This window comes from Capricornis sumatraensis, chromosome 2 (genome assembly GCF_032405125.1).
Source record: "Capricornis sumatraensis isolate serow.1 chromosome 2, serow.2, whole genome shotgun sequence".
Taxonomy (NCBI): domain Eukaryota; kingdom Metazoa; phylum Chordata; class Mammalia; order Artiodactyla; family Bovidae; genus Capricornis; species Capricornis sumatraensis.
This window is the reverse complement of record NC_091070.1, coordinates 18,218,851-18,238,265: the sequence shown is the minus strand read 5'-3', so window position 1 is coordinate 18,238,265 and position 19,415 is coordinate 18,218,851. Positions and strand designations below refer to the sequence as shown.

Below are 19,415 nucleotides of genomic sequence, written 5' to 3'. Positions count from 1 at the left end.
CTTGCAAGGGAGGGCCCAGGAATCTGTGACTTATGAAAGCTCTGTGGGTGGCTCTAGGGTCCTAAGAATTATCAATCTCACCTCTAAGAGCTCCTCTCTGACACCATCCTTCCTTAATAGTAGTTTATTTCCAAAAGGGATCCCACTTTTCCTAAATGGACTCCTTCCTGGTTCCCACTAAGGTAAATGGCTGATTTTCAAACCAAGGTCACTTATCTGATCCCAGAATCCTCACCACCATCTGTGGTCACCTTACCCGAATGTGTGGCTGCAATTCCCTTGTTAGCAGCATCAGGGGCATAGGCCCAAGGGTTGGTTTCGCGCACAGGCATTGCTACGGGTGCTAGAGTAGTAGGGGCTGGCTTAGCAGCAAGCACATGGAAGGCTGAGTCAGTGCCATTAGCTACAATGGGAGCAGACAACATTGATGGAGTTAATTCATGCAGGGTGTACAGGTGACCCCCTGGAGCCGGGTCAGTCAGGCCAATATGCAATACTGGTGGAAAGATAAGACAGAAAAGTTGGTGTGGGATAACCACGCCATCTGCAATGAATACACAAACCTTTTGGCAAAGAGAATCAGAGGCTGTAATTAAAATGGGTGTACTGATAAAGTTAAATGACTCTTTTAGAAAAACATGTTTATGGGGAAAGAGGTAATGAAGACTCGAAAAACAATTTCAAATTAAGTTAAAAAGAACTGCTTTGTATTACAAGCAGCAAAAATCTATTCTAGACATAGCTTAGCCTTTGGCATAATGATAAAGTGTCATCTATCACTATTTCAAAAGATCAGATTATGCCAGTAGTGGTTGACACAGTCCTCTTTACTCTGTGCTAGGCTCTACTCTAATAGTGCTTTAGCGTGCATCATCTCAAGCTCCTCCATCCACGGGATTTTCGAGGCAAGAGTACTGGAGTGGGTTGCCATTGCCTTCTCCAATCATCTCAATAAATTCTCTCAAAAACCCCGTATTACAGTTGAGAAATCAAACTTGGTACATGTTTTCATTTGCTTAATTTATAATTTGCTACAGAATTAATTTCATCTTTTTAAGACTTTTTCCCCTTCAGTAATGTTTGTAATGTCTTCAGGCACTTACTGTTGTTTCCTGTCTCCCTTTAATAAAATCCAGTCCTTGCTCCTTTACTCCAGATGGCTAGCCCATCAGTTTCTACTCCTTTGCCCAGCTCTCTATACTTGGTATACAGCAGACAAGCAGGCACCTTCTCCTGCCTTACACCATAATCATTCTCTCTTTAGGACTTGGCAACTATGCTTATGGCATTGGTGCTATTGACCCAGGGCTTGCCTAAAAGACTAGCTTATCAAAAAACTGCAAGTCCTCTAAAGGCAGGAAAAGGACTATATTCTATTTATAGTTTTGTATACCCACTACCCTGTAAATAGGCACAAAGTCAGCTGAATGTAACAGGAACTATATTCAGAAAGACCTGGGTTTACATCCTGGCTGTGTGATTTGGGCAGTTCACTTAACCTTTCTGAGCCTAATTTTCCTTATCTGTGATGCCTATCTCAAAGGACTATTGTGAGGATTAAATGAGATGAGGAAAATGCAAGAGTCCTTACCATGATGTACGTGGCAGACATGATGCTAAGTGCCCAATAAATAGTACCTACTATTGTTGGCAGTATAAATATCTGTTAGATGAAATGCCACCTGATGCATATGAATATTAAGGTTTTGTTTTGTTTTTAAAGAGACTCCCTCCTGGAGGAAAAGCATGTTGCAGCTTTTCAACAGGTGCAGGCAAAAAAACGCCTGCACAGCAAAACTTCTTCTGAGCTCTCTCCCAAAAGAAATGAAGAAAGATCAATTATATGAGCTCAAATTCTAACATCTGTAATTTAAGTTATACAGGCTCTGTTGACCTTTGAGTCAATCAGTTCAGTTCAGTCGCTCAGTCGTGTCTGACTCTCTGCGACCCCATGAATCGCAGCGCGCCAGGCCTCCCTGAGTTCACCAACTCCCGGAGTTCACTCAGACTCACGTCCATTGAGTCAGTGATGCCATCCAGCCATCTCATCCTCTGTCGTCCCCTTCTCCTCCTGCCATCAGTCCCTCCCAGCATCAGAATCTTTTCCAATGAGTCAACTCTACGCATGAGGTGGCCAAAGTATTGGAGTTTCAGCTTCAACATCAGTCCCTCCAATGAACACCCAGGACTGATCTCCTTTAGGATGGACTGGTTGGATCTCCGTGCAGTCCAAGGGACTCTCAAGAGTCTTCTCCAACACCACAGTTCAAAAGCATCAATTCTTCGACGCTCAGCTTTCTTCACAGTCCAACTCTCACATCCATAAATGACCACTGGAAAAACCATAGCCTTGACTAGACGGACCTTTGTTGGCAAAGTAATATCTCAGCTTTTCAATATGCTGTCTAGGTTGGTTATAACTTTCCTTCCAAGGAGTAAGGCTCTTTTAATTTCATGGCTGCAATCACCATCTGCAGTGATTTTTGAGTCAATTCAGTTAATTTGAGTCAACTGAGTTAATTCAGTATCTCTGAAAACAACTTTTACTAATTCTTCAATGCCACAAAGACTAGTTTTAGGATACTTGCTATAGAAGATGAAATGAAGTGAAGAGCCAAGAGAAGTGCCTTTTTCTTTACGGGACTCTTATGAAAGGGCAAAGACTAGGTGAGTCCAGTCTTGGCACCACAGATATTTTGGGCCTGATTGTTCTCTGTTGTAACGTGGCTACTGTGTACATGGAAGGATGTTTATGGGCCTCCCTGGCCTCCACTGGGATGTCAGTAATAACCACCCTCTGCCACACCACAAAACCCAAAACAGATCCAGACAATGGATGCTAAATTTTTCCCCAAGGGGGCAAAATCACCCCAGCTTTCTTTACTGTGGTAAAGAAAGCATGAAGCTAGAACCAACTCTGATGACTGCTGTTTCTGGAGAACTGGTTGGGTGCTTTGTCTCTTAACAGTTAAGTAGCAAAGCAGTGGGTTGGGACTACTGATGCTCCTGACAGGATGGAGTGAAAGGAGGGCAGGCACATGCAAAATGCAGACAATCTCAGGCAACAGGAAGGGAACAAAGACACTGTCACACAGGGAAATGTAACGAGCCTGAGACAGTATCAAACAGGGAAACGCAGGGGGTCTGACCAGATCTTGGGAAGCTCAGGATGCCAACTTACACTAGTGATCAGTGTCATACAACTATTAGTTTCAAAGAGAATTGCAGGCTAAGTGAGCACCAACCTTGAAAGGCAGGAGACTGTGGTGCCACCACTGTCACTGGTTTGGTCATTGGGGCGGATGAGAAGGGATCCTCAGAGGGTGTGCTGAAGGCATTGGTGATCTGTGAGCACAGCGAGCTGATGCTCTCTGCTTCGCCGTCTACCTCTGGCACTGCAAGACAGACAGAAGATGGCTCCAGACAGAAAAATGGAACAAGTCTGGAACAGAACAGTGTCACGTGAGGTGGCATTTTACTCTGCCTCTGTTATTTGTGGAAGAAAAAGACTCAGGTGGGGCTATAAAAGCCACTTCAAAAAACTCACCACTATTCACTAGCTTTTTACATGAGCAGGTACAGAATGCTAACAATTCCTGCACTAAGGCCTGCCTTCCTCCCTTGCATATCCCCAGATTTCTGTATTTCCTCTCCTGTGTGACACTGTTGAAAACATGCTGTTCTCTTTTTGTGCCAGTGAGATTTTTCTAGAAGACACATGCAACCTGTTTGTCTTCCAACCAGAGCCCAAGCCGGTGATGTGAGTTAAGTCTGAGAGGCCCCCAGTGACCCTTTTGAGAAAAATGGGTTAAAGTCAGGGGCACCAGTGGGCACTCAGTCCTTTTCTCTGTCATAAACTATGACAGTGTCATCACTGTCATTTTTCTCCAAAGTGTTAACATGAAAAAGTGAACTGAGGTCCAGGACTCTAGAGGCTTTGTTCTTAATATTGACTCTGGAATACTTCTATGTCATGGAGGAAGCTAATTATATGTGTTGAAGCTCTGTCTGCTCAACTGTGAAAAGAGAATAATGGTTTTGTTACCCGCCTGCTCTGGAGGGAGATTGAAAATGAGGTACTTGAAGCATCTGGAGTTTTGGTTTTTATAGGAGTTGAGAGGGGGGCAAGACCCTCAGTAATGATCTAGTTTAACTGTTCTTTAGGCCGAGTTTTATCCATCAAAGAACCTAAATCTCTGTGCTTTTGTGCCACCAGCAGTAAGAGTGCCCTATTGAGACACAGCTTCCTCAGATTCTGTTATAGCACTGGCTCAACATGTCTGAGAGCAAAGTAAAATAGGGCCCAATAAAAGCACTGACTGGATCTGACACTTAAGCTCCGGATCTTATGATGAGGATAGAGCTACTGGGGTTGGCTCAGCTGTACAAAGGCCACACAAAGGCCTGTGTGACGGCTCTGAAAGGTAATGACTATGTGTGAGCAATCCCACTGTCTCTGATTAACAACAGATCTTAGATTTATACAGGAGACCCGTTTAGAGTTTCCTCCCTATGGAGCCAACCAGCCACAAGGACAAAGAGAACTTATCCATTTCTTCTGGTACATCTGACAGTGGTGCTATTTAACTGGATGTGTTTCCAAAGCCTGTTAAATTAACTCCCTGCTGGGTCCCAAATGGCAGAAGAAGAAGGGAAACTTGAGACCCTTGATGTCTGAAAGCAGGTACACTTTCATCAGGACAAATCACAAACCGTGTAACTTGGACTGGGAATTCCCATCATGGCTCTGTTAACCTATTGCTGAAAATAAATGAACAACTCCCATCTCTCTCTGTGAACCTCCATTTTCTGCCAATGGGAAATGATACAAGCTATGCACAGCCACCAAACAGCTTCAGAAGAGGGGTGGATAGTTTGATGGGATCAGGGACTCCACTGGAGATGACGTGATGCTTCAGTGCCTGAGCCCCGGGGAGTTGGGGATGCCATGTTACCTGTGTGTTTTATGGGGAAATCAGTCTTCCTCTGCATAGTGGAAGGCAACTCATTGATGCGCAGGGACAGTTGGCGTTTAAAGGGTGACATCTTCTGGCTAAGAGCAGGAAATCCTCGGAAAGAGCCTTGGCGAGCAAGTTGTTCAATTGGTGCATGCCGGCGTGGGATGGCGTGAGGATTGTTCATCTCCAGAGAGGCAGTGGCATCCAGAGTGGGAGAGGTGGGAGAGGATGGGGAGGTGGCAATGTTGCCAGGGGCCACTGACGAACCATCAGCTGTCTTATCTGTATCAGCTCAAGAAAACAGGAGAATGAGGACCTTAGGGCAATGTCTTCAAATAATTTGAGCTCACACCACTAAAGAACCCCAAAAACCTCCTGGGTCATTTTACCCATCTACTTCCCTATGTATCTCAAAAGACAGGTTAGAAGCAGGGCTCAGATCTCCTGTTTTTCAGATAAATATAGGGTTTAATAATCTACTACATGTCACATGGTATATCTACTATTCCCATGTAGTAATTAAAACACTGAACAAAACTAAACAAAACAAAACCCCCTAGTACCTATGAACTCTTAATGTGAGGTCTTTTAAGGAACAATGGTGCACTGTTTTCAATGTTTGTTTGCTTTCTGGCCGGTGGGGCGGGGAAAGAGGACTTTAGGAGTGGCAGAGTCAGAAGGGTCTAAACAAACTTAAGTTTGACTAGATGTTAAGTCATAAAGCAGGCCTGGACAACAGGCTTTCTTGAAGAAAAGCATACAGAAGTCAAATTTTAAACTGGAGTAAACAAATACAAGACTGTTTCCATGTGAATACCTGCTGTATCACACTCTCATTGTGGTCAGTCTCTACTTCCCCCCAACTCCCCATAATCCTCTGTAGATGCTAGGACTCAAGCATTTGGGCAGCTGCTATATGTAGCAAAAAGTATTATTTGGTGGTATCAAAGAATATGCTTCTGGTCTGAAAATCACTGAGGCACATTAAATAACAGCCTATACACATTCATTTCTCTAGTTAAAATAGCACTGTGTTTTTTTTGTTCTTTGGTATCCTGGCAGAAATGTCGATAAGAAATGAAAAAATCATAATCATTACTTTAATTTCAAATAAAAACATATATTCTTTTTTTGGCTTAAAAATTAAAAGCTGTTTGGGTATTAGATTAATGAATGCATGCTAAGTTGCTTCAGTCGTGTCCAATTCTTTGTGACCCCATGGACTGTAGCCCGCCAAGCTTCTCTGTCCATGGGATTCTCCAGGCAAGAATACTGGAGTGGGTTGCCATGCCCTCCTCCAGGGGATCTTCCTGATCCAGGGATTGAACCCATGTCTCTTAAAGCTCCTGCACTGGGAGGCGGGTTCTTTACCACTAGTGCTACCTGGGAAGCTGATGTTACCTAAAATGGCAGGTTTAGAATTAAAAGAATATAATAAAAAATTGGCAAAATTATATTAATGTATATTTAAACCAAACTTTTTAATTTAAAAATACTCCTTGTTTTGGGTTTCAGCCCAAGTTATACACAAGAATGCAAAGCATTTTTTCCCTAAGCCCTAGCACTCAGTTCTAAAATACACTGGACTCAACTTCAGGCAACAGCCTCCTGAGTAACTTGAATGTCTGGACAGGCATTTTTGCTATGCTGCCAAGTGTACCTTAAAAAAACTCACATTCTGCAAAACCACACACTAAAATTAATGGGACTATGGAAAAAATATTGAGGGGCCAGCTTCTCAAAAATCTGTGGCCTTTTTTCATGAAAGCACTGAACAGTCATAATCTAATAGAGCATCACTGAGATGTCTCTGCCTGCATTTCCACCTGGCATCACCATCTGCAGGTCCTTTGCAGCTTAAACCTGGGACTTGCACTTCCTTCAAGATGTAGGTCCTTGATAGCATTTGGTTTTCATAGAGATCAGATGCATCAGAATTAAAAAAAAAAAGAAAAGATACAGGTTTTCCCAATTTTGCTTTTAAATGTCTTTGCAACTTCTTCAACTGCACTCTCAGCTTCCCCAGGTAGTTAAAATTAATAGAGAGAGTAAATACTTTGAAGCCACTAAACAAGCCACTCTGTTTACATTTTCAGCTTTGTTCTTAAGGTCTTCATATATTGCTAAGAGTTCTCTATGCCCCTGACAGCTTCCAAATATTAACCGGTTGGGAAAAGCTGTTTTAAATAAACACACATTGTAGTAGGACAAATTGTACCTTTCTTGGCATCTTGGATTTGTTTCATAATCTCCTCTCTTTCTGCTTGCTCAGTGGCTGTGGTGACACGGAATGATCCTTCTCTTGTGAAAGTGGTCCGACTGGCGTCGAAAGTAGCAGTCACTCCACATTCCTTCTCCCGCTTCTGCTTACGTTCTAAACAGGCTGCAAAGGCACAGCCTACAGCGTGGCTCAGTCTTTCACCCTGTACATAACAGAAGGTTTAAAAAACATTTTCAGAGTTATGGTGTCAACAACTACACCTTAGCTGGACCACAAACAAGTCTGTTTTCACACAGGCAAAATGTTAGGAACTCCAGCTTATTAGATTTTAGTGTATTAATATGCCAAATTAATCTAAATGAATAATACCTTACGTAATGCTATGACCCTCTGCTGCAGCAGGCACCGGGTAAAGTGGCCATCAGTAACCTGGGCCCTGTCAGCAGCCACTGACATTTTCTTATTAGTCATAGTCAGGTCCCTCTGTCACTTGTGTTGGCTCTGGCCATCAGCTGAGAAGACACTGGTCAAAGTTCCAGGCCCTAAGTCTTGACACCCAAACCTCTACTTGCCATGTAGGGGAATAACAGGAATATTTACCACGCATTTCTAAGCAACAACTGGAAAGACAGGGCAAATTTCAGAGCTTAAATTTACTGCCAACATGTCTAGGAACAAAAGGCACAGACTTAAAACTTCAGATAAATACATCTCCAGCGACGAGAAGGAATCAGGCCCAGGAAAGCTGAGCCTTCTCAGTCTCCCTTTCTGAATGCTCTTCTTCTGCCCTGTTGGGCCCTCAGTGGTTACAGGCTCTCTCCCATACCGCCCCTATTTTTTTTTCCAACTCTCTCAAACCCCAACTCTACTTCCCAACCACACACAGGCAAAAATAAAACCATGTTTTCAGCCACATTTTCAACTTGTAAAGGAATTAAACAGATAAACCTGAATTTTTTGTGTGTGGGAGAGGAAGGTTTATGTAAACTAAATATTGTTTTAAAGATGCACTGGATTATCTAGAGTAAATTTAATAAATTCAATGGATTCTTTTTTTTTTTAATCAGGGTAATCTGTATTTTAAACACTATCCCTAATTGTGGAATAAAAGGGTTACAGGTGATACAATAACTGCCGGCATCTTGTAACAGTGAGGAGAGATATCTGAGAACAGGGGGCCTTTTGTGGAATTTCCAAGATCATACCGTGTAAGCAGCTGCTCCTACATATGGCTCTGAGTAAGTAATTTCACTGCATTTTATATGCCAATATCAGATACCACAAGGAGAGGTAAATGTCTGAGACACTTTTGTCCCTAGGATTTCACATGATGGTAAACTGTAAAGTCTCATTTATAGACTGACAGACTCATTCTTTGTGAATCCACGAGTTTCCATGTAACTACTTAGTAGGATGATAAATGGGTAGGCATGGAAGCATGAAATAGGAGAGAGAGCAGAAAGAATTTTAGAACCCATCTGCATTTGAGCACAGCTCTAGTACAAGGACAGAGCTATAGGCCAAAGAAGCTTACTGTTTCTGCTAGGCCTTATGGCAGAAGTTCCTGAAGGCAGACTTGCCCTCAAGCTCCATCCCAGACTCACTGAGTGAAAAACTCTGGGGTGGGGCCCAGCCATCTAATTTAATGAGCTCTCCAGGTGATTCTGATACAGAAGAACCACTGTTTTATACCAGAGTAAAACAGCCTGAGGGCTATGATTTGACAACAGAATGGTTTTAAAATATAGCAAAACTCTTTGGATTTTACAAGTGTAGTGATAGCAAAATACACTGCTTTGTGACTTACGGTCTGAGAGAAAGGAAGAAAGTGTAGTTTAGTTACTTCAACCCATTTTCGAAGCACTTGTGTCAAATCGAGGAGGAGCAGCTTTAACAGTATCAGCCACCATTTTGGAGCAGTTAGCACGAGCCAGGTCCTATGCTAAGAGTGCTTACACTTGTTACCTAATTTAGTCTTCACAGCTGTTATCTCCATCTTATAGAAGTGGATACCAAGACTTAGAAAATGTTAAATAACCTGCTCAAATCCCACGGCTAGTAAGAACCAGAAACAGGACTGGAACCTATATCTGATTCAGAGCCTGAGTTTCTAATACTTGTTTTTACAACTGCTTTTTAAAAAGCTTTTGGTCAATATTAGAATATGACCACAACTTCCCTTCCAGGTTAAACCTTGGCAAGAGTTCACTGAGTTGTAGCCTTAATGAATAGCTACCCTGCCTTTTTCTGTCTGGACTTTCAAAAACTCAGAAATTACATACTCAATGCTATACTATAATTAAGATCATCATCACCTAAGACACTCGTTTTTTGTATCAGAATTTTGGGTAATTTAGATGAAAGATGACAAACTTGATTATTCTCTACTTTTAAACAAAACCAAAAATTTCTACTATGTAACAACTTCTAGCACAGCTCACTGTACCATAATTTAGTATTTCTATTTTTTTTAATTAAAAATATACTCCAAACTCAGTTCTTGTGGTAGAGTCTTTTTGCAAATGAATTCGTAAGCACTTTTCAAATACCAGGATCTTCTACCCAGACAAATTAGCAAATACATGTGAGGATCTTGAAAACAGCTCTAATAATGAAAAGTTTTCTATAAAGTTTAGCAGCCACCATCACCAGAGCACTTTTACTTTCCTTTAATGATCTTGGATCTCAGCCAATCATCTTGTTCTGTGAGTGGTAGGGTTACACCAAGAGTGTGAACTACTTGAATAAAAGGAGTGAAAGCAGGCTCGTTTAGGCACTTACAAGTTCTGTAACAGCATATACTTGTTAAAAATGTAGTGGAAACTGGCTGAGCCAACCCGGAAGAAACTGTGGCTAGTCATGATGCAATTCAGGCTGCTGGACTCACCGTGTCCTTGACGGCCATGAAGCAGTGACAGATCCAGCGCCGAGTTGTGCCGTCGCGACATATGTAAGAGAAGGCCCTGTCAAAGTTCCGATCTGGGGCACAGAAAGAAACTTTCTCTATTGTCTGGTCAACTATGAGGTCCTAGAAAAAGGGAAACACAAAGGAACAGTGGACCTGAGAGGTCAATCAAGTTTCTCAGAAGAAACACAGGATGTTCATTTCACAACACAGAATCCCTACATCTAATGCATCAGGGCTGCGGAAAAGCTTAATCTGAGCCAGAAGTTGGAAAACTAAGGATCTGACCTAGAAGAGATCCCCAGAGGCACTCTCCACAGATGTTTCTTTCCCTCACCTCATCTTCATGTTCTATAATACACATGCTTGCTGATTCTAGTTTTATGATGGTAAATTCCATGTTCAATTTTACAGTATATGTCAAACAATAAATTTAATCCAATCCCCATATAACTTACATTCAATAACATAATTTCCAGAACAATTCTATGTATTTAATAACTTATCATTTAATTTTGAATACCACTAAATGGCACAGTATATATATAATGTAAACATCACAGAAAATGTTTTTTTAAAATACTGAGGCTCTTTGGTGCTTCTGTGTGATATTCCAATGGCCTAAAATCCCTAGATGCTGAGGTGGTAGCTGGAAGTGCTAAAGCATAGAAACAAAATGACTTTTACAAAGCATGAGAATTCCTGTTGCTCCACAAACAAACTTGCCAATCGTTTAAAAGTTCTGCAATTCTGTTGGCTCATTCTAATTTTATTTTGCATAACCTTGATTACTATGCATTTCCTCTTCAGTATCTCCTGCTATGCAGCAGTTACTGATACAGTCAGGAGCCCTTTATCAATCATTTGCATTTTTGCAACAATTCTTCTCTGCCCATGATGGGTACCACAGTAACAAGTTACCCATTCCTATTATTCACTGTGGGGAGAATTAGTTAATTCCAGTGCTACAAGTAACCACCAGGGGGCAACATCACTTTCTAGTAATAACTATTGTGTACAGCAATTAAAGATATAGCCTCCATATACAACAAATTTCATCCAAAGCATGAATGAAAACTACACAAGTTCTTAAAAATAAGCTAATTAAAATAACAGTTGTTTGCAACTGAAATGTACATTTAAGACCACCAGTTCTCTTAAAAAAAATAGTCAAAAGAATTAAAATGTAGCTAAATTATATCACTTAAAGTATATCAGGTAAGCTACCCATGAAAACTGTTCTTTGCCTGCTAGGCTTTCTTCTCCTTCAGGTGACATCTGAGTTTTTGTTTTTTTTAAAACTGCCTTCTGTTAAAATTTTTCCAGATTTCAGGTCTCTCAGAAAGTTTTAATTAATGATTAAATGTATGTGTATAAGTAACACCTTATGCTCCCTAAGGGCAGAGTCTATGTCTATTCTTATCTAGGTACTTGGGATCATTTTTTTCTAATGCAAAATCTATGTATATTTAAGATATTGTGTGGACCCTTAAATAAATGTTAACTTATATGAGCAATTTACTAGTCCTTAAGATTTCACTTAAATTGAGTCTTCAGTTAAATAGTAGGTTAATGAGTTCAAATATAACTTACTAAAAATAGTGTTTTATTAAGGAAAAAAGAAAATTTAGATGTGGTCTATTTTTTTTTTAAACAGTGGCAAAAGGCCTATAATATTTTACATCAAATTTGTGGAGGTAAACTTTTTTTTAATGTGTCAGAACAAAAACAGAACTCAAATCTTAACATTAAATGCAAATATACTGTAAGCTAAACACACTGTATCATGTAGAACAAAATGCTCAGAGAATTCTATTCTTCCTAAGGTAAATGAGTAACTAAATTGGTTTTCTGAACATTAACCAGTCTCTCAGAAGATCGTACTTTGGACAAAGTGGAAGGATATAGAGTGACTACAACATCTTAATGGCATTATGTTTGATCACAGATATAAAAAAACATATGAACAGTAACATTTAAGCTTATCAAAGTTTTACCTTAGTTTTTTCATCCACAACTCTGAGTCCATCTGCCGATACCCACAGGACTGCCTTAACAGCTTTCTTTCCAGTCTTTTAAGAGAAACCAAAAAAGAAGGGGGTGGGGGGAGAGACACACACATATATAATATTAAAAAAAAAAAGGTCATATTCCATAGAAAACACTGACTTCTGCCTTCCATAAGTCACAAGTACAGATGGAGTCCAAGGTTCAGGAGGGGTGCCCAAAGCCAGATACTCAAATCAAACTGCAGAAACATTCAAGAAAAAACAAGCCAAAGCCATTATTTTAGAAACACAAAGCAAAACAATAAGGTAAAATTAAGTAAAGGGTCAGGAGGACAAACGGAATAAAAACCAAGATATCACATTCCGTAAAGGGCAAAGAATAAGTAGATTCTTCACCCATTTCAAAACTCAACCACGAAAATCAAGAGTTAAATATTAAATACATAAGGAGTTACACCACAAGTAGCTTCTACGAGTATATTCAGAGTAGAAAGTAACAGGTAAGTCTAAATTGAGATGCTGACCATTCTCCTATACTTTGACCCCAATGTGTATGGCAGTGCCCTTGGTCACCTGAAATTTTCATATTAAAAACCCAAGAAATCTTCATGATTCCTTTAGCAATCTTTTAAAAGCATTACTTATTCTCCCAGGATTAACACAGAACTGCTTTAGTTTTTAATTTGACATTAAATGCAGACAGACATTTTGGGGACATAGAAGGATTAAAAAACCTGGAAAAATATTGTCATTATAACATAAATTCCTTTTGCTGGCTGAGAAAAGGCTTTGGCACATGTCACATGAGAACAAGCTGATGAATGATTTCTCCTGTGATGGAATGAAAATGGGACAGGGGAGTTTGTAATAACAATTTAGCAGCTTCCTTTCTTTTCACCTGCTCTAAGGATACAAACGAAATAAAAGCAAAGTGAAGGCTCAGAATAGGTATCAAAACATCATAAGAAAGTATAGATCAAAAGAAATCTGGTACTACTCTGGGAGGGACAAAGGAGGATAAAGAAATGTCTACCATTCTCCACTTTACATGTCCAAGCCCAGCACTCCTCAATAAAACACAGCTTCATTTAAGTGAAATGTGTAATCCACTCTGGGTTCCATCTCCACCATCACCTCAAATCTGATGAGAGCCTATTACATACCAGGCAATAGAAATACTTGAGTTCACAGTCCACTGAAAGGTGACACTCAGATAAAAAATAAATAATACAGTAGTAAGTGCTACAGCTTCCCTGGTGGCTCAGACTGTAGAAAATCTGCCTGCAATGCAGAAGACCTGGGCTCAGTCCCTGGGTTGGAAAGATGCCCTGGAGAAGGGAATGGCTACCCACTCCAGTATTCTTGCCTGGGAAATCTCAAGGACAAAGGAGCCTGGTGGGCTATAGTCCATGAGGCCACAAAGAGTCAGACACTACTAAGTGATTAATGCTTTCAAGTGCTAGTAGAGCTGAAAACAGTTTGTAACAATGTCAGAAACAAGGCATGGTCAAATCTATTTGTGGAATTAGGGGAAGGCTTTTTAAAATTGAAGACTGAATTGGGTACTAAAATAATTTTTCTAGATGCCCCAGGTAGGGGTGGGAATGCAGGGCAGTAATAGAGGTAGTAGATATCCCAGGCAGAAGAAACAGCAGTAGTACAGGATATGGAAGCAAACAACAGAGCAAATCTGGGCCCTATAAATATTTCAGTGGGGCCTGAAAGTGGGGAGGCACAGTGGGATATAAAGAGCAGGAAAGACCTAGACATGGAGGACTGTGTATGCCTGCTAAAGAATTCTATCTTAATTCTATGAGCAATTAGGAGCTTCTAAAAGAATTTTGAACATGATTAAACAGATTTGCATTTTTAAAATATCACTTTGGCAGCACTGTAGAGGAGTTGGAAACAGACTGATAGGAGGCAGAAATACCACAACAAGATTCCAGGTGAGAGAAAATGAGGGTTGAGCTCTCTTGGGTGAGATACAGGGCTGGAGATGAGAAGTCTGAAATGGTGAATCTAAGAGAAATGTTGAAGACCCCTCTCTGGTCCCTGGCTTGGTTAACTGGGTGGAGAGGGTACCACAAACTAAGAAAACAGAAAGAGATGCAGAAGCAAGTTTGAGAGGGGGAGACTAGGATTCCAGTTTTAGACAAGCAATGTTTGAGATGTGTGTGCAACATCCAGGCAATTGGATATACAGATCTAAATTCAGTAGAGAACTCTTAAGATGGAATTTTAGTTTTGGGAAACATCAATCGTGGGAGCAATATGAGGGCCAAGGACAGGAGAGAATATCAATAATTAAGGAATTGGGAGACAAGTAATGAAATATCAGAAAAGGAATAGTGAGGAGAATGAAGAGAGATTAGCATCACTGAAACCAACGGAGAGGAGTTTCAAGAAGTAATATGTGGTCCAAAATGTCAAATGTTGTAAAATGACCAAGTAAGGAAAGATGTGAAAAACATCTATTGGATGTAGTGATGAGTAAGACACCATGGACCGACAGAGGTTGAGGCGGCTGGTTATCTTTATGTGTCAGATTGGCTAGGTTATGGTCGCCCAGTTGTTTGATCAAACACTAGCCTACATGTTGCTACAGAGGTATTTTGCAGATGTGATTAACATTTACAATCAACTAACGTTAGATAAGGACTTCCCAGGTGGCTCAGTGGTTAAGGTTTGACCCCTGGGTCAGGAAGATCCCCTGGAGAAGGAAATGGCAATCCACTCCAGGATTCTTGCCTGGAAAATCCCATGGACAGAGGAGCCTGGTAGGCTATAGTCCATGGGGTCGCAAAGAGTCAGACATGACTGAGCGACTTCACTTTTCCTTTCCCTAGTGACTGAAGAACAGCAGCAACTTTAGGTAAAGGCAATAACCCTACCCTTGATAATATGGGTAGGCCTCATTCAGCCAGCTGAAGCCCTTAAGGGTAAAAACTGAGGTTTCCCTGAGAAGAAATTCTGCCCGAATTTCCAGCCTACTGGTCTGTGTGTGTACACACAAAGACAGACAGACAGACAAGAGAGAGGAGGGAGGGAGGGAGAGAAACAGACAGTGGTTCTGTTTCTCTGGAGGATCTAATAAAGTGGAAGTCAGACTAGAATGGGTTGAGAAGTAAATGAAAGGCAAGAAGAGTCTACATATATTAAATACTTTCTTTAAAAAAGCTTTCCTACAAAAAAGAGCTGTACAGCAACGGAGGACAGGTAGAGTATCAAGGGAGGTCCTTTAAAAATTGTGGTAAACTAACGTGCCTTACTAGAAATAAAATGGATTTTGGAGTAAGACAGATACAAGTCTGAATTCAATGCCACTATTCATAAGCTAAGGAAGCTACAGAATCCTCTGAGTTTCTACTTCCACATCTGTAAAGGATCTGTGGGGTTGGTAAAAGGACCAGAGTTATATAAAGCACCTGGAATTTAAAGAGGGCAATAAACAATTAGTGTTTATCGTTACATTAATAAACTTAAAAATTTCTCCCAACAACAAAGCTTCTTGAAAGAGTAAGACACACTTTCAACAACGACAACAAATAATGCTTATTTGCTGAATGACAATAGGCAGTGGAAAGATGGGAGATTAAAGCCCCAAGAAAAAAGTAATGCAGAGAACAAAGTCGTCAAGGAGGCGTAATAGGAGGAAGCCAGAACACAAATTTTAGATGGGAAGGGAAATGTCCCTTCCTTGAAACAGAGGGATGGAGTGAAGCCGAGTAGAAATGAAGACAGATTAGAAAAGGAGTGAGTGACAAGTTGAGGAAGTTTACTTCAAAGAGCCACAAATTCATCTGATCAGGAGATGAGAAGATCTACCTTGCTAGGGAGAAAAAGGTAGGCAGATTTAAGAGTGTAAAGACTTAAACAGCAGTATTGGGGCAGTATAGTACAGCGACTGCACAAACTCTGGAACCAGGCTGTTGTCTGAGTGTGAATTCTGGTTCTGCCACTTATTACTATGACCAAAGGCAAATTACTTGACCTTTCTATGCTTCAGATTCCACATCTGCATAACGATGTTAATAATGTCACATACCTCATGGGATTATGATGAGGATTCAATAAACAAACAGATATACCCATCAACAACTATAACTGCCCATATTTAACCAACGCTTAGGTAGAATAGCAAGGAGAGATAAGAAAGCTTTCCTCAGCGATCAATGCAAAGAAATAGAGGAAAACAACAGAATGGGAAAGACTAGAGATCTCTTCAAGAAAATGAGAGATACCAAGGGAACATTTCATGCAAAGATGGGCTCCATAAAGGACAGAAATGGTATGGACCTAACAGAAGCAGAAGATATTAAGAAGAGGTGGCAATAATACACAGAAGAATTGTACAAAAAAGATCTTCACGACCCAGATAATCACGATGGTGTGATCACTCACCTAGAGCCAGACATCCTGGAATGTGAAGTCAAGTGGGCCTTAGGAAGCATCACTATAAATAAAGCTAGTGGAGGTGATGGCATTCCAGCTGAGCTATTTCAAATTCTGAAAGATGATGCTGTCAAAGTGCTGCACTCAATATGCCAGCAAATTTGGAAAACTCAGCAGTGGCCACAGGACTGGAAAAGGTCAGTTTTCATTCCAATCTCAAAGAAAGGCAATGTCAAAGAATGCTCAAACTACTGCACAATTGCACTCATCTCACACGCTAGTAAAGTAATGCTCAAAATTCTCCAAGCCAGGCTTCAGCAATACGTGAACCGTGAACTCCCTGATGTTCAAGCTGGCTTTAGAAAAGGCAGAGAAACCAGAGATCAAATTGCCAGCATCCACTGGATCATGGAAAAAGCAAGAGAGTTCCAGAAAAACATCTATTTCTGCTTTATTGACTATGCCAAAGCCTTTGACGGTGTGGATCACAAGAAACTGTGGAAAATTCTGAAAGAGATGGGAATACCAGACCACCTGACCTGCCTCTTGAGAAATCTGTATGCAGGTCAGGAAGCAACAGTTAGAAGTGGACATGGAACAACAGACTGGTTCCAAATAGGAAAAGAAGTACATCAAGGCTGTATATTGTCACCCTGTTTATTTAACTTATATGCAGAGTACATCATGAGAAATGCTGGGCTGGAGGAAGCACAAGCTGGAATCAAGATTGCTGGGAGAAATATCAATAACCTCAGACATGCAGATGACACCACCCTTATGGCAGAAAGTGAAGAGGAACTAAAAAGCCTCTTGATGAAAGTGAAAGAGGAGAGTGAAAAAGTTGGCTTAAAGCTCAACATTCAGAAAATGAAGATCATGGCATCTGGTCCCATCACTTCATGGCAAATAGATGGGGAAGCAGTGGAAACAGTGTCAGACACTATTTTGGGGGGCTCCAAAATCACTGCAGATGGTGATTGCAGCCATGAAATTAAAAGATGCTTACTTCTTGGAAGGAAAGTTATGACCAACCTAGATAGCATATTAAAAAGCAGATATTACTTTGCCAACAAAGGTCTGTCTAGTCAAGGCTATGGTTTTTCCAGTGGTCATGTATGGATGTGAGAGTTGGACTGTGAAGAAAGCTGAGTGCCAAAGAATTGATGCTTTTGAACTGTGGAGTTGGAGAAGACTCTTGAGAGTCCCTTGGACTGCAAGGAGATCCAACCAGGCCATTCTGAAGGAGATCAGCCCCGGGTGTTCTTTGGAAGGAATGATGCTAAAGCTGAAACTCCAGTACTGTGGCCACCTCATGTGAAGAGTTGACTCATTGGAAAAGACTCTGATGCTGGGAGGGATTGGGGGCAGGAAGAGAAGGGGATGACAGATGATGAGATGGCTGGATCGCATCACCGACTCAATGGACGTGAGTTTGAGCTTTGAGTTTGAGTTTTGGACTCTGGGAGTTGGTGATGGACAGGCAGGCCTGGCATGCTGCGATTCATGGGGTCGCAAAGAGTCGGACACGACTGAGCGACTGAACTGAACTAGGTAGTATTTAGTATTTTGCTGGAAGGTAAGCTCCATGAAGGCAAGGTTTTTTTTTCATACTTATTGTTTCCTGCTGTATCTTTAGAACTTAGAACAATGCCTGGTATGGAGCAGGAGTTTAAGAAATATTTGTTGAAGGAATAAATTTGCTAAGTATCTGCTATAGGAAGAGGACACAGTTAAATCAGTGACATATAGGCTGCCAAATGGTACTGAGAATCCTGTGTCAGAAATCTGAACCTGCAATTTTATCACTACGTTCACTGTGCAACAGTACCTACAGCACAGCATCTGATGCAACAGACAGAACTACTACAAGGCTGGGAGACTGAAAGTGGGAAAACTAAAAGATCATTTTAGAATGGGACTGCTCCCTATTTAGTCTCCTTATCATACACAAGGAAATATTTTTTTGGCCCAATTAGACTTTATGAAAATATCTCTGCTTTTTGAGGTGTGTCTTTAATCTTTATGGTGGTGTACTAAACGTATCAGTGAAGCATTGTATCTGTCATATTTCACAGTTTCTGACTACTCTAAACAGGGGATGAAAACAGATAATATGAATTTTTCCACTTGTTCATACATCTGAGTGCCAGTTCTTGGATGCCAGTAGAGTTTGTCACATTATGATTACATCAATAAGGGGTTGAGATATTAACAATCAAAGACACACCTGCAGCTGAAATTAAGTCAAAACTTCCTCTCACAAACTCTATAGGAGCAGTGCTTCTAAACTATCCGTCAGCTTTTTAGAGTTTTTCATTCTGGTAACATAAACTAAGATTCCTAATCACTTTTTAGAAAATGATGAAAGTCACAGAGAGATGGAAGTTTTCCTTTTGTTTGCCTTGAAACTGTCTACTTAAGCAAATTATCTTAGGAGACAAGGTTAAAGTTAGCTAACCACAGGACTAAAAAAAGAGATAACCCAGAATAAGTACGAAATGTAGAATACACATAATCTTAGTTACATACACAAAGTCTGTAAAAAGACTACATAATACTTCAGACACTAGTAAAAATGTGACAGGGGTAATGTATATATGAGAATTAAGAATTATTCTATCACCACGGTTCCAGTGCTTTCTATTTTAATGATACTTTCAAGATAATAGGTAGAATTCACACTGACTAGCGTCAGTGCATAAAAAAAGACAATTTTATAACAAAGAGAAAACTGTTTATTATTCAAGGAAAGAAAATGGGTCTAATATGAACAAAACTTCAGTAACTGAGAATTTAAATTGGTGGAATCTAAGAAGGATCAGGCTATCCTATAAGTGAAAAATGTCAAATTAAGTATAATTTTCAAGTAACCACTCAACTCTCTAAATATCCAATTTAGAATTTTAAAACTAACATTTCCCTTCAGT

At 40.4% G+C, this 19,415-nt stretch overlaps 1 protein-coding gene across 10 annotated transcripts in view; it reads right to left on the bottom strand.

Moving 5' to 3' along the window:
- Positions 1-19,415, bottom strand: part of NUMB (NUMB endocytic adaptor protein) — a 160,517-nt gene that overhangs the window by 2,603 nt on the left and 138,499 nt on the right. For 6 of the 10 annotated variants that reach the window (XM_068966094.1, XM_068966101.1, XM_068966097.1 and 3 more), the window contains 6 exons: positions 12,082-12,156; positions 10,067-10,207; positions 7,177-7,381; positions 4,956-5,249; positions 3,246-3,395; positions 257-403 (listed from right to left, as the gene is read on the bottom strand). In XM_068966094.1, coding sequence (XP_068822195.1) covers positions 257-403; positions 3,246-3,395; positions 4,956-5,249; positions 7,177-7,381; positions 10,067-10,207; positions 12,082-12,156 — 1,012 coding nt within the window. The remainder of the gene's footprint in view (positions 1-256; positions 404-3,245; positions 3,396-4,955; positions 5,250-7,176; positions 7,382-10,066; positions 10,208-12,081; positions 12,157-19,415) is intronic. The other 4 variants (XM_068966100.1, XM_068966102.1, XM_068966103.1 and 1 more) reach the window with 2 other exon arrangements.